Source organism: Podarcis tiliguerta (assembly GCF_965153285.1).
Source record: "Podarcis tiliguerta genome assembly, chromosome: 9".
NCBI lineage: Eukaryota > Metazoa > Chordata > Lepidosauria > Squamata > Lacertidae > Podarcis > Podarcis tiliguerta.
Window position 1 is genome coordinate 15757331 of NC_139542.1, and position 12945 is coordinate 15770275.

A 12945-nucleotide genomic window follows, 5' to 3' on the forward strand; every position below is an offset into this window, starting at 1 on the left:
CAATAACTTTTGCAAAATCTGTGCGGGAGGCACACGGCACACCCTTCTTCAGTCCTCCTACGTGGATATTTTTAGCAGGGAAATAGGCACTCTTCGTGGCCCAGTCAAGATATTTCCAAACACTAAAGGTAAAGGTAAAGGTACCCCTGCCCTTACGGGCCAGTCTTGACAGACTCTAGGGTTGTGCGCCCATCTCACTCTATAGGCCGGGAGCCAGCGCTGTCCGCAGACACTTCTGGGTCACGTGGCCAGCGTGACATCGCTGCTCTGGTGAGCCAGAGCCGCACACGGAAACGCCGTTTACCTTCCTGCTAGTAAGCAGTCCCTATTTATCTACTTGCACCCGGGGGTGCTTTCGAACTGCTAGGTTGGCAGGCGCTGGGACCGAACGACGGGAGCGCACCCCGCCACGGGGATTCGAACCGCCGACCATGCGATCGGCAAGTCCTAGGCGCTGAGGTTTTACCCACAGCGCCACCCGCGTTCCCAAACACTAGGAAGGGGCAAAGCGAGTTAGGAGGGCATCCTTGCAAAGCAGCAGGTTTTACAGGAATGTTGTTTTCAGGAGGCAACGCAGCGTCACTTCTACCCCCTGCCCAAAGCGAATTGCCAGTAAACCATGTTTCCACAGGTCCCACTTCCTCTACGTCGGGAATGGAGAACCAAGGGGCTCAGTGCATTTTTTGTTGTTGTTGTTGTTGCTGCTGCTGCTGCTGCTGCTCTTGACTTTTGTATGTGGTTTTTATAGGTGGCCATCAGTGGGGCGAATCTGCAGAACGTTTTCATGCTCCTCACCCTGGAGCCCCTCTTGGCTCGAAGCCCCTTCCTGGTCCTCCATGTTCGTAGGACCAACTTGGTTGGCGACGCCTTGAGGGAGTTGAGCATCCATTCGGATATTGACTTGAAAAAGCCTCTGAAGGTAAGGCCCTGCGGCAGTTCCTCGCTGCAATAGCTTGCTTGGTGTTTGGGCCTAGTCCTCCTCAGTGAGGCACTAAATCTGTGTCTGGCCTTTATCACTTGAGGCTGAAAGTGGCCGCTCACGCAATGGAGTGCATTTGTTGTTTAGTTGTTTAGTCGTGTCTGACTCTTCGTGACCCCATGGAGCAGAGCATGCCAGGCACTCCTGTCTTCCACTGCCTCCCACAGTTTGGTCAAACTCATGCTGGTAGCTTTGAGAACACTGTCCAACCATCTCGTCCTCTGTCGTCCCTTCTCCTTGTACCCTCAGTCTTTCCCAACATCAGGGTCTTTTCCAGGGAGTCTTCTCTTCTCATGAGGTGGCCAAAGTATTGGAGCCTCAGTTTCAGGATCTGTCCTTCTAATAAGCACTCAGGGCTGATTTCCTTCAGAATGGATAGGTTTGATCTTCTTGCAGTCCATGGCACTCTCAAGAGTCTCCTCCAGCACCATAATTCAAAAGCATCAATTCTTCGGCGATCAGCCTTCTTTATGGTCCAGCTCTCACTTCCATACATCACTACTGGGAAAACCATAGCTTTGACTATATGGACCTTTGTTGGCAATAAGTCTCTCCACATAGAGAAATTGCCTAATCTACTGAGGCCTTGCTCCAAGTTTCCCACAGCAAAGCATACTGAGGTTTGTTCATAATTCTCTGGGTGCTGCTCCAAACAGAAGAATCACATTAAGACAATAGGCAATAATAGCCATACATTTAAAGTAGTATCATACCGCTTTAAACACCCAAAGGATTCTGGGAACTGTAGTTAAGGATGCTGAGAGTTGTTAAGGGACACCCCTGTTTCCCCTCAGAGCCACAGAGCCACAATTCCCAGAGCGGTTTAACAATCAGTCTCTCTTCCCAGGGAACTCTGGGAATTGTAGTTCTGTGCTTGGGGAATAGGGGGGTCTCCTAACAACTCTCAGTTCAGCTCCCAGAATTCTCTGAGGGAATCCTCTTCTGCTTAAAATGGTATCATAGTGACTCATTGAAATTGGTGGGCGTAAGTAATAATAATAATAATAATAATAATAATAATAATAATAATTTATTATTTATTATTATTTATACCCCGCCCATCTGGCTGGGTTTCCCCAGCCACTCTGGGCGGCTTCCAACAAAGATGAAAAATACACTAAAATGTCACATATTAAAAACTTCCCTGAACAGGGCTGCCTTCAGATGTCTTCTAAAAGTCTGGTAGTTGTTGTTCTCTTTGACATCTGGTGGGAAGGCCCTCTGCCTGGTTCCCTGTAACTTGGCTTCTCGCAGTGAGGGAACCGCCAGAAGGCCCTCGACGCTGGACCTCAGTGTCCGGGCAGAACGATGGGGGTGGAAACGCTCCTTCAGGTATACTGGACTGAGGCCGTTTAGGGCTTTAAAGGTCAGCACCAACACTTTGAATTGTGCTCGGAAACGTACTGGGAGCCAATGTAGGTCTTTCAAGACCGGTGTTATATGGTCTCGGCGGCCGCTCCCAGTCTATTGGATCTGCTTGGAGTATGGCTCAGTTGGCTGTTGCAATTGCTGAAGCTCCATTTTGGGCATTGTGGCAGGTGATCTTTGATGGCGAGGAGGCGGTTGATGCTGGCGGCGTCACAAAGGAGTTCTTCCTCCTGCTGCTGAAAGAGCTCCTGAATCCCATCTATGGGATGTTCACCTCCTACCCTGAATCGAACCTGCTGTGGTTTTCGGATACCGTAAGTGTGCTTGGTTTATGCACTCACAAACTGTTTGCCAGGGATCCCGCTTAGCTTGGTGCAGGGTGGATTTGATTTAAATCAAATCAATTTAAATCAGTAGTCAGTAAGACTTGATTTAAATCTTTTTTTTTTTTTTACAGAAAGACTCATTCTTTCTGGTATAATCTTAATATTTAACAACCAGATGAAGGTTTCATTTTTGGAATAATAATTTTTCAGAGTAGTTTTTACAGTTATATAAAAAAATTACTGATTTGGTTATACTATTAGAAATACATGGACAAATACGTATGAAATTATTGTGAGGTTTAATAAGTTAAATTTATATTAGGACAACGTTTCTGCTGCACTTTATTGGAAGGAGAAAAAAATCATTTCCTTAATAACAACTTAAACAATTTATTTAACTAAAACAATAACATTATAGCATATGTATCCATGTTTGCTAACTGATGTGGTTAATGGTTTGTTTGTTTTTTAAAAAAACAGACTTGAGTTTTAGCACACATGAAAAACTTAAAACAAATCCTTATTTCCTGATGAATAGCCTTTGGACTATAATGTAACTTAAATAGAAAGCTATCTTTAGAAAGATTTTCCCTCCAAAAGCATTTATTTTAAAAATCCAATTTATATATATTTTTTAAAAAATCGATTTTTTGAGTGTGCTTTTTTTAAAAAATCACTGGTTTTTATTCACCCTGGCTTTGTTGTAGTTTGGAGACTCACAGCCCGGGGGAGGGATTGTTAGCCGCTTCCCAGATCTAAACCTTTCCAGCTCCTCGCTAACGTGTCCTTTCCTCCTGCTAACTTGTCCTTCTCTTTGTGTGTCCGAAGTGTTTTGTAGAGCACAATTGGTTCCACCTGATTGGCATCGTCTGCGGTCTGGCCATATACAACTTCACTGTTGTGGATCTTCACTTTCCATTGGCTCTGTACAAGAAACTCCTGAATGTGAAGCCGTGCTTGGAAGACTTGAAGGAGCTTTCGCCCACAGAAGGAAGGTAGAAAGTATTGGAATTATGTCTTCCTGTCCGCTTCGCGATTGGCCTAGATTGAATTTGGCAATGGCACTTTCATAAAATTGGGGCAGTGCTGGGGGTTGGGGATGGAAGGCAGGATGTGTCCCTGTTATGAGGAGGGAAAAGCAACCCATTGACAGAAGGAATACAGTGGTACCTCAGGTTAAGTACTTAATTTGTTCTGGAGGTCCGTTCTTAACCTGAAACTGTTCTTAACCTGAAGCACCACTTTAGCTAATGGGGCCTCCTGCTGCCGCTGCTCCGCCAGAGCATGATTTCTGTTCTGATCCTGAAGCAAAGTTCTTAACCTGAAGCACTATTTCTTGGTTAGCGGAGTCTGTAACCTGAAGCGTATGTAACCTGAGGTACCACTGTACACCTATGTTTCCATCCTTCTCCAATGAGAATATTTCATGTTGGAGTTCTGTTGCCCCAAACCGATATTAGTGTTCCTTTTGGGGATCAGAATTTTTATTTTTCATTACGCCCATTAAAATAAAAAGCAAAACAAAGTCATACAAAGCATGATATTTACAAAACAGAAAATAATGTGTGAGGTTGAACCGCCTTCCTGAAACCTACCATTTTTACATGCTAGAAATAATCTAAATACTTATATAATATGAAACTGTTTGGGTGTGGCTCTTTGAGTTCTTACCAGTTAAGAATTCTGCATTTCGGTTAAGAATTCTGCAATTCAGTTAAGAATTCTGCATTTCACATACAGTACTGTTTCTTTTACACTGTTTTAACGTAACTGTGGAAGATTCCAGTATGCAGCAGTGTTCTGTTTTACCGTATTTTTCGCTCTATAAGACGCACCAGATCATAAGACGCACCTAGTTTTTGAAGGAGGAAAACAAGAAAAAAAAATTCTGAATCTCAGAAGCCAGAACAGCAAGAGGGATCACTGTGCAGTGAAAGCAGCAATCCCTCTTGCTGTTCTGGCTGCTGGGATAGCTGTGCAGCCTGCATTCGCTCATAAGACGCACACACATTTCCCCTTACTTTTTAGCAGGGAAAAAGTGAGTCTTCTAGAGCAAAAAATACGGTATTTTTTTGCAACTGTTAATGAACAAATAATTCAAATTGAAACTCTCTCCTGTAACTTTTTTTTGGAGCAGATTGTATTTTTTGGCCCGCTTTCCTCAATTTCGTCCTAAAATTTGATACCATAAATCCTGAATAGCAGGGCAAGGAAGAGGGTGTGTCTCAGATTCAGACTTTTTCTTCTCTCCTAACCTCTTTCTGCCTTTACATTTCCTTTACCTTATTTCTAGGAGTCTTCAACAGCTCTTAGATTATCCCGGGGATGATGTTGAAGAGACATTCTGCCTATATTTCACGGTAAGACCATCTATCTGCCTGTCTCTTGCGTTTACCTTATTTTCCCGTGTATAACATGACCCCATGTATAAGACGAGCCCTATTCTGGGGAGCACCAAAATAAGAAATCAGTATTTTAAAGTGAGCTGAAAAAGATGGTTGAGCTTTTTTTTTTAATAAGGTTGACCAAAAGGTTTTTAGCTGTTTTTTGGAAAATAGGCTAGATTGGTTAGGCTGAGAGACAGCAACTGTCCCAAGGTCACCCAGTGAGCTTGATGGCCGAGTGAGGATTTGTACCTCAGTCTATCATGTCCTCATCCGACACTCTAACTGCTACACCATGCTGTCAAAGGAACACCCATTTTTGAGGGTGTACATCTTGGCTCAGGTCCGTGTTCATGAAATGGACACCACAGAGAAGGTTTAGCTGCATTTTGAAGTTCTTCCTGGTGTCAATGGAAATTGAGCTCATTTGATTTTAATCTAGATTGTGCCTCATTGGCTACAATCCAGCGGTATGCCAAGGGTGTGGAAACGTAGTCAGATATAAACTGCACATTGCTCTCAAATTGGTAGAGCGTGGGACTCTTGATCTCAAGGTCATGAGTTCGAGTCCTGTATTGGGCAAAAGGTTCTTGCATTGCAGGGGATTGGACTAGATCAGCCTTTCTCAACCTGTGGGTCCCCAGATGTTGTTGAGCTACAACTCCCATCACCCCTAGCTAGCAAGGCCAGAGCTCAGGGATGATGGGAGTTGTAGTCCAACAACATCTGGGGACCCACAGGTTGAGAACTGCTGGACTAGATGATTCCCCCATGGGTCTCTTCCCACTCTACAGTTATAGGATTTTATGTCCTTTTTTATTGTTTTAAGCTGTGTTGATGAGATACAGAATGAAGCAGTTTTGTTGTCTTTTTCTGGGTTGGGAAAACAAACAAACAGATGTGCAGAGAAAGCTATGGAGTGGCGGAGCAGAAGAACCTCATCCCTGACGGAGACAAAATTCCAGTGCAGAAAGATAACAGGTGCATACCGTCTGATGCCTAAAGATGCTCTCTGTGGTAATTTCACAAGTGACACAGCAGGGTCCTTTGTAGCGGCTGTTTTGGGATGAGCCCAACAAGAGGGCTCTGTATTGGGCTCTTCATTTTGGGAGGATAGAAATCTTAAGAAAATAAAAGATGGAGGGGGTGGGGGTGGGGAGAAGTACTGTTGTGCAGGAGCCGCGAGGGACCATGCTTGAAAAAAATACCAGACTGTGTTGGGGGAAAACAAGAAATGCAATAAGGTAGAAAAGGTTCTGCCATCTGCTCTTCATCCTTCCTCGTTTCCTGACATTTGGTTTGGTCCAGAGGGAGAATGCGAAACAATAAAATGGACCCAAAGTCTTTTAGATTAACACTGCACATTTTGTTCGATAATATTTGCCGTAGATTTGCATAGGCAAACATCGCCCAGAGCTTGGTTTGAGGTTTCTTTTTTTCCGGAGTCTGAAAATATGATGGAAGGAGAAGAGGAAGTCCCCCCTCCCCCAGCTGGTTCATGAGAAGAGCCTTGCTGGATGGATCAGGTCAAATGTCACACCCAGTCTAGCCCTCTGCGAAGCCTTTGCATGGGACATAGAGACAATGGCTCCCTGTCCCCACCAGCCAAGTCTCGGTGACTGGTGTGCAGAACTGCAGAGCTTCTGCAAATGGAGGTTCAGTATCATGGCCTCCCATCTTCCTCTGCTGGTATAACTTACAAGATTGTATCAGCCGGAACTTAAGAGTCAGTAGTTCATCTTTGTGGCTTAGGGCCCTCACGTTTACGGGACCACCTCTCCTGGTATGCCCCACAGAGGACCTTAAGGTCCATGAATAACCATAGCTTAGAGGTCCCGGGCCCTAAGGAAGTCAGACTATCCTCCACCAGGGCCAGGACCTTCTCAGTGATGGCTCCGACCTGGTGGAGGAGGAAGGGAAAGGAGAATGTTAGCCACTTTGAGACTCCTTCGGATAGTGATAAAGCGGGATATCAAATCCAAACTCTTCTTCTTCTTCTGTCCCATGAGGCTAGGGCCCTGCAGGATTTAACCTCCTTCCACAGGGCCTGTAAGACAGAGCTATTCCACCTGGCTTTCAATTTGAATTTGGCCTCATCTTTTATTCCCCTTCCTTCCCTCCCCCTCCCCTTTTATGAAGATTACCCGCTCTGGGATCCCACAGCTAATTTTCCCCTGGCCTCCTTGCTGGCGCAAATAGGACTAATTTAGCCAGCTAGCCCTGGTGAGCTAATGTTTATTGGATGGATTTCCCCCTAAATTGATTTTAGAACTTTATTGTTATTCACGCATTTATACTGTATTTTATGCTGTTTTTTGGTTGTATCACAATTAAGTGTTTTAAATTTGTTGTTAGCTGCCTTGAGCCCTGTTTTCTGAACCGGGAAGGGCCGGGTATAAATAATTTTTTTTTATTATTATTATCTAGGCCAGCATTCTGTTCTCACAGTTGCCAACCAGATGCCATTGGGGAATCCCCAGGCAGGATTGAAGCACAAAGGAACTCCCTGCTCTTGGGGCTTCCAGCCAGTGGTATTTGCAAGCCAAAGGTTGGCAGCATGATTGCTAGTTACCGGGAATTGCAAGGCTGTTGCACTCAGGTGCTGCATACAGGCTCCCCATAGGTGATTATGCTGCTGCTGCTGCTGCTAATAATAATAATAATAATACTATTATTATTATTATTACTACTAATAATGAGGTTTATATGCTGCCCATCTGACAGGGTTGTCTCAGCCACTCTGAACAGCTTCCAGCAAATTATAAAACCACAGTAAAATATCAAACATTTAAAAATGGATAGCCTGGTTTTAGTGTGGTGCTGATAATGCCAAGGTTGCAGATTCAATCCCTGTATGGAACAGCTGTGTTGTTGTTGCTCCTGTGTTGTAGCGGGTTGGGCTAGATGATCCTCAGGTCCCTTCCAACTCTACAGTTCTATGATTCTAAAAACTTCCCTATTCAGGGCTGCCTTGAGATGTCTTCTAAAAGTCAGAGATTTGTTTGTTTCCTTGACATCTGATGGGAGGGTGTTCCACAGGGCAGGTGCCACTACCAAGAAGGCCCTTGTCTGGTTCCCTGTAACCTCACTTCTCCCAATGAAGGAACCGCCAGAAGACCCTCGGAGCTGGACCTCGGTGTCCAGGCTGAACGATAAGGGTGGAGATGCTCCTTCAGTATGTGATTGACCACTATGGGAAGAGGATGCTGGACTAGATGGGCCTAACTAGCCTGATCCTGCAGGCGTTTGTTACGTTTTTAATTTTTAAAATCCTGTGCCGAAGTAGTGCAGATTGTACAGTGATTTGCAATGCAAATGCATTTTATGAAATGCGCGTGATCTTCCAAACAACTTTTGGAAGCGGTACCCCTTGCTGTCTGGGTGGACAGTGGCTTCAGCCGACAACACCCTTATCTGCCACTCTTTGCTTCTTTGTAATGACCAGTGCCGTTTCTTTGAATCCCCCAGGGAGGAATTCGTCGACGCGTACGTTAATTATGTCTTTAACCTTTCGGTAGACGAGTGGTACGTGGCTTTCTCCACGGGCTTCCTGAAGGTGTGTGGGGGTAAAGTTCTAGAAATGTTCCAGCCCACCGAGCTGAGAGCCATGATCGTAGGGAGCAGCAACTACAACTGGAAGGAACTGGAAGAGGTAAGCAGGCACATCTTTCTGTATATTTTGCCCTTTGTGAATCTAGAACTGCTACTTGTTGTGTTCCGAAGGCAAAGGAAGGATTGGACCCTGATTAATAAAATAGACATGAGGCTTGGCCGGCAAGACTCTGGGAGGAAGTGTCGATAGCCACTCCCTCGTCCAGGTCGTTTTATTAACGAAATAACTCTTACACAGCGTTTGTAAGAACCAATCAGGTTTCCCATGAGCATTTCAATGAATCACCACGTGGGGACAAAGGTAGATCAGAGAAATCCTTTTAACTACAAAGAACTACTTTGAGCATGCATACATGTTTTAGGCTAAATAAACAGGAATCAAGGAGGAATGCATTTAGCAAACCCGGAGGTCATAAACGGGCAGTAAACAGGAAAGGAAGGACGGCAAGGAAAGTCAGGCATTTACCGCCTTCTTGTAAACTCTTCCTGGCCCTTAAAATCTACCTAAAGATTCACAAACGCTACATCAAAGCTACCTCCTTATCTTACGTACTGAGGATGCCTGGTGAAGCAACCGGTTTGTGTACGTGACTTGTCAGGCAAGAGAAATGGGGCAGAGATGCAGGGGCTTGGATTGATCAGAAATCATGTCAAATGGATCAGGCCCAGCCAAAGCAATGCTTTCATTGCTGACCCAATGGCTTGCTTCATTCTTCATAATTCCTCATAGCAATCCCACCTGACCACCACACTACTGTCTTGAGCAAAACTTTAAACCTTACCTTCTGAGAATCTGTCTGGCTAGGATGTGAGACCTAAGAACGCCCCCATCTTTTTCTTTATTATTTACTGTTTTCTCCATTCCACCCCCCCTCACCTGTCCTCCAAAGTGTGCATGGTTCTCCTCTCTATTTTATCCTCACAACCACCCTGCGAGATAGGAGAGGTTGAAATATCAACCTGTTAGCTTCCTGACTTAAGTAGGTGATATGAACCTGCACCTTCTTGTTCCTAGTCTGACACTCAGGAGAATTTCGCCGAATGGGTCAGTTCATTGGAGAAAGCACCAAACAGTAAACTAAACATGAAAGCAAAGCCATCGCTCAAATGATTCTTGAAGTAAAATAATAATGAGCTTTGGTTTTGGTTGGTTTGTTTTTTTGCAATATGCTGTGCTCAGTGCATTTCAGCCTCCTTTTCCACTGCCAGCCCGATCCTGTGTGTGTTTACTTGGAAGTAAGTCCCACTGTGTCCAATAGGGCCGACTTCCTAGCGGGTATGTTTGGGATTGGAGCCTTACTCCTCCTGCAGAGGTCCTGTTCTTAAAAGAGCATGTTGGTTCAAAATGGTTACGCATCCTCTCTGCGTGAACAGCTGTGTCAGGGGAATCAGCATCCGACAGCTTTAGAATTCAATCTGCTTGCATCTCTAAATTATGAAGATATTTAGAACCCTTCTGGACCAAGCTAGAGAATGCAGTTTGAACGTTTGCAACCTTCCGAGTCATTTTACAAAGTTCAAAATAGATATGCCTTTGAAAGTTATTACATTGTTTATTTGAAAGCATCTCTTAATATTTTAGAAATCTCCATGCACGATATAAAAACACAACATCCATTAAAACAAGAATACAGCCTAAAACCAATAAAATGATATAACATCAAGTAAACAGAAATTCAAGGGACTCTTACACATAAATCAGGGTTCTATATTAATGGGTCAGGGAAAGACTGGACAGAAAGTTAAAAGTCCTTACAAGATGTCTGAAGCAATTGGTAGTTGCTGCTTTACATGTGGCAGAGGGAAGGACATTCCATAGAAGGGGCAACAGCATAAAATGCCCATTTGGGAGTTATTACCCTATGATGTGGGACGCAGGTGGCGCTGTGGGTAAAACCTCAGCACCTAGGACTTGCCGATCGCATGGTCGGCGGTTCGAATCCCCGCGGCGGGGTGCGCTCCCGTCGTTCGGTCCCAGCGCCTGCCAACCTAGCAGTTCGAAAGCACCCCCGGGTGCAAGTAGATAAATAGGGACCGCTTACCAGCGGGAAGGTAAACGGCATTCCATGTGCTGCGCTGGTTCTCCAGATGCAGCTTGTCACACTGGCCACGTGACCCGGAAGTGTCTGCGGACAGTGCTGGCTCCCAGCCTATAGAGTGAGATGAGCGCACAACTCTAGAGTCTGGCAAGACTGGCCCGTACGGGCAGGGGTACCTTTACCTTTACCTTTACCCTATGATGTAAGCATTCTTACAGGTCCATACAGGGGCAGGCGGTCTTTCAGGTTTACCATGAGTTCTTAAAACTAACCCTTTTTTACAGAGCGCAGTTTACAAAGGGGACTACTCGGCTACCCATCCAACCGTGCAAATGTTCTGGGAGATCTTTCACGAGTTTCCTCTGGAAAAGAAGAAAAAGTTTCTCTGTAAGTAATTAGTTTTGGTTTTTTTAGTGCAATGGCAGTTTCCCCTTGGCTTTCAGAGTGGTGATTCCGACAGTCGAAGCCAATAACTTGTTCTTGCTAGCTTAATATATACAGTGGTGCCCCGCAAGACGAATGCCTCGCAAGACGAAAAACTCACTAGACGAAAGAGTTTTCTGTTTTTTGAGTCGTTCCGCAAGACGAATTTCCCTATGGGCTTGCTTCGCAAGACGAAACGTCTTGCGAGTTATTGCGAGTTTGTTTCCTTTTTCTTAAAGCCGCTAAGCCGTTAATAGCCGCTAAGCCGCTAATAGCCGTGCTTCGCAAGACGAAAAAACCGCAAGACGAAGAGACTCGCGCAACGGATTAATTTTATCTTGTGAGGCACCACTGTACAGTGGTACCTCGGGTTAAGAACTTAATTCGTTCCGGAGGTCCGTTCTTAACCTGAAACTGTTCTTAACCTGAGGTATCACTTTAGCTAATGGGGCCTCCCGCTGCTGTAACACAATTTCTGTTCATCCTGAATTTCATCCTGAAGCAAAGTTCTTAACCCGAGGTACTATTTCTGGGTTAGCAGAGTCTGTTACTTTCCGTTCCCCTTACGAATGCTGTGGGTTACGCGCTCCGCTAACCCGGAAGTAGATGACCCTTGTTGCGACCTTTGCCCCGGGATGCGAGCGGAAGCCGTGCTCCGGGGGTGTGGCAGCAGCGGGAGGCACCATTAGGGAAAGCGCGCCACATGTTATGTGCGGTTTCGTGTTACGAATGGACCTCCGGAAAGGATTAAGTTCGCATACCGGAGGTTCCACTGTATGAAACACACCTGAAGGCCTTCCACCAGGTGGCAGGTTTCTCTTTACCTGTTCTCTGGCACGGTGGTGAAGGGAGTGAGCTGCTGAGATTGGAACTTCCTGTCCAGATCTCACTTCTGCATTATGGTGAAACTTTTGATACTGGCCCTCTCTGCTTGCGGGGAATCTTCCCTTGTGTATGGAATTTTCTCTGCAGTCGGCGGTCCAAAGTGGCCAAGGAGGAGACTCAACATGTGGCTTTTGTTGAATGTGGAAAACAAGGGTGGGGAGATCCCTGTGTTTTTGTTGTCACACTTAAATCTATATCCCGCTGCTTCTCCCAAAGGAGCCCAGGGCAGCAAACACTTCAATTATATAAAAAAACACAGTAAAAACTCCACATATTTAAAATTTCTAAAAAGAATAAAGCACAAAACATTAGAAACAAATTTAAGGACAGATAACACCAAATATTGTGCCTGAACAGGCCCACCGAAACAGAATAGTTTCCATCGATTTCTTAACTTGTTCAGGAAGCAGAAAGAATGAGATGAGGGAAGAGTGTTGGTATTTTTAAAAGGGAATTGTTATAAGAAAAAAGGCTCCTTTTCCCTTATGGGGTACCCAAGAGCATGTCGAGTTTGCACATCGTGATGTAGGTTCGCTATCGGTAGGAGAAAACAACAGAGGCCAACCAGAGAATATTGAGAAGAAAAACAGCTAGTAAGCCTGATCTTTATTAAACTGTTGCGACAGGGTGCTCACCCCCCAAGCAGGAGGGAGGAGGAACCCAGAACAATAATTTGCACCCTGTAGCTCAACCCCCCCCCCATCCCGCAATACATCATACATACATCACAGAAGGGGTGGTTTACAGCAGAATCCTGTCTGGCCGGAAACCTGTTAAAGGTTTACCTGGATAGCCTGGCCATTCTTTTGTGATGATAAATACTTAATTCCTGAGTCCAGGTTACAGGCTCACCCTATTCCTACCCAAATGTGCCCTTAAGGCAGGATTTGTGAGCACAGAGACAATGGGGAGGCGTTTCCCATTTCCAT

General features: G+C 45.1%; 1 protein-coding gene across 4 annotated transcripts in view; it reads left to right on the top strand.

Annotated features, from left to right (window-relative positions):
* The window catches only part of HERC3 (HECT and RLD domain containing E3 ubiquitin protein ligase 3), a 54731-nt gene that overhangs the window by 38896 nt on the left and 2890 nt on the right, over window positions 1–12945 (top strand). For all 4 annotated transcript variants that reach the window (XM_083398266.1, XM_083398269.1, XM_083398268.1 and 1 more), the window contains exons 18-24: window positions 749–919; window positions 2518–2661; window positions 3502–3668; window positions 4967–5033; window positions 5956–6038; window positions 8526–8709; window positions 10993–11095. In XM_083398266.1, the coding sequence (XP_083254392.1) occupies window positions 749–919; window positions 2518–2661; window positions 3502–3668; window positions 4967–5033; window positions 5956–6038; window positions 8526–8709; window positions 10993–11095 (919 nt within the window). The remainder of the gene's footprint in view (window positions 1–748; window positions 920–2517; window positions 2662–3501; window positions 3669–4966; window positions 5034–5955; window positions 6039–8525; window positions 8710–10992; window positions 11096–12945) is intronic.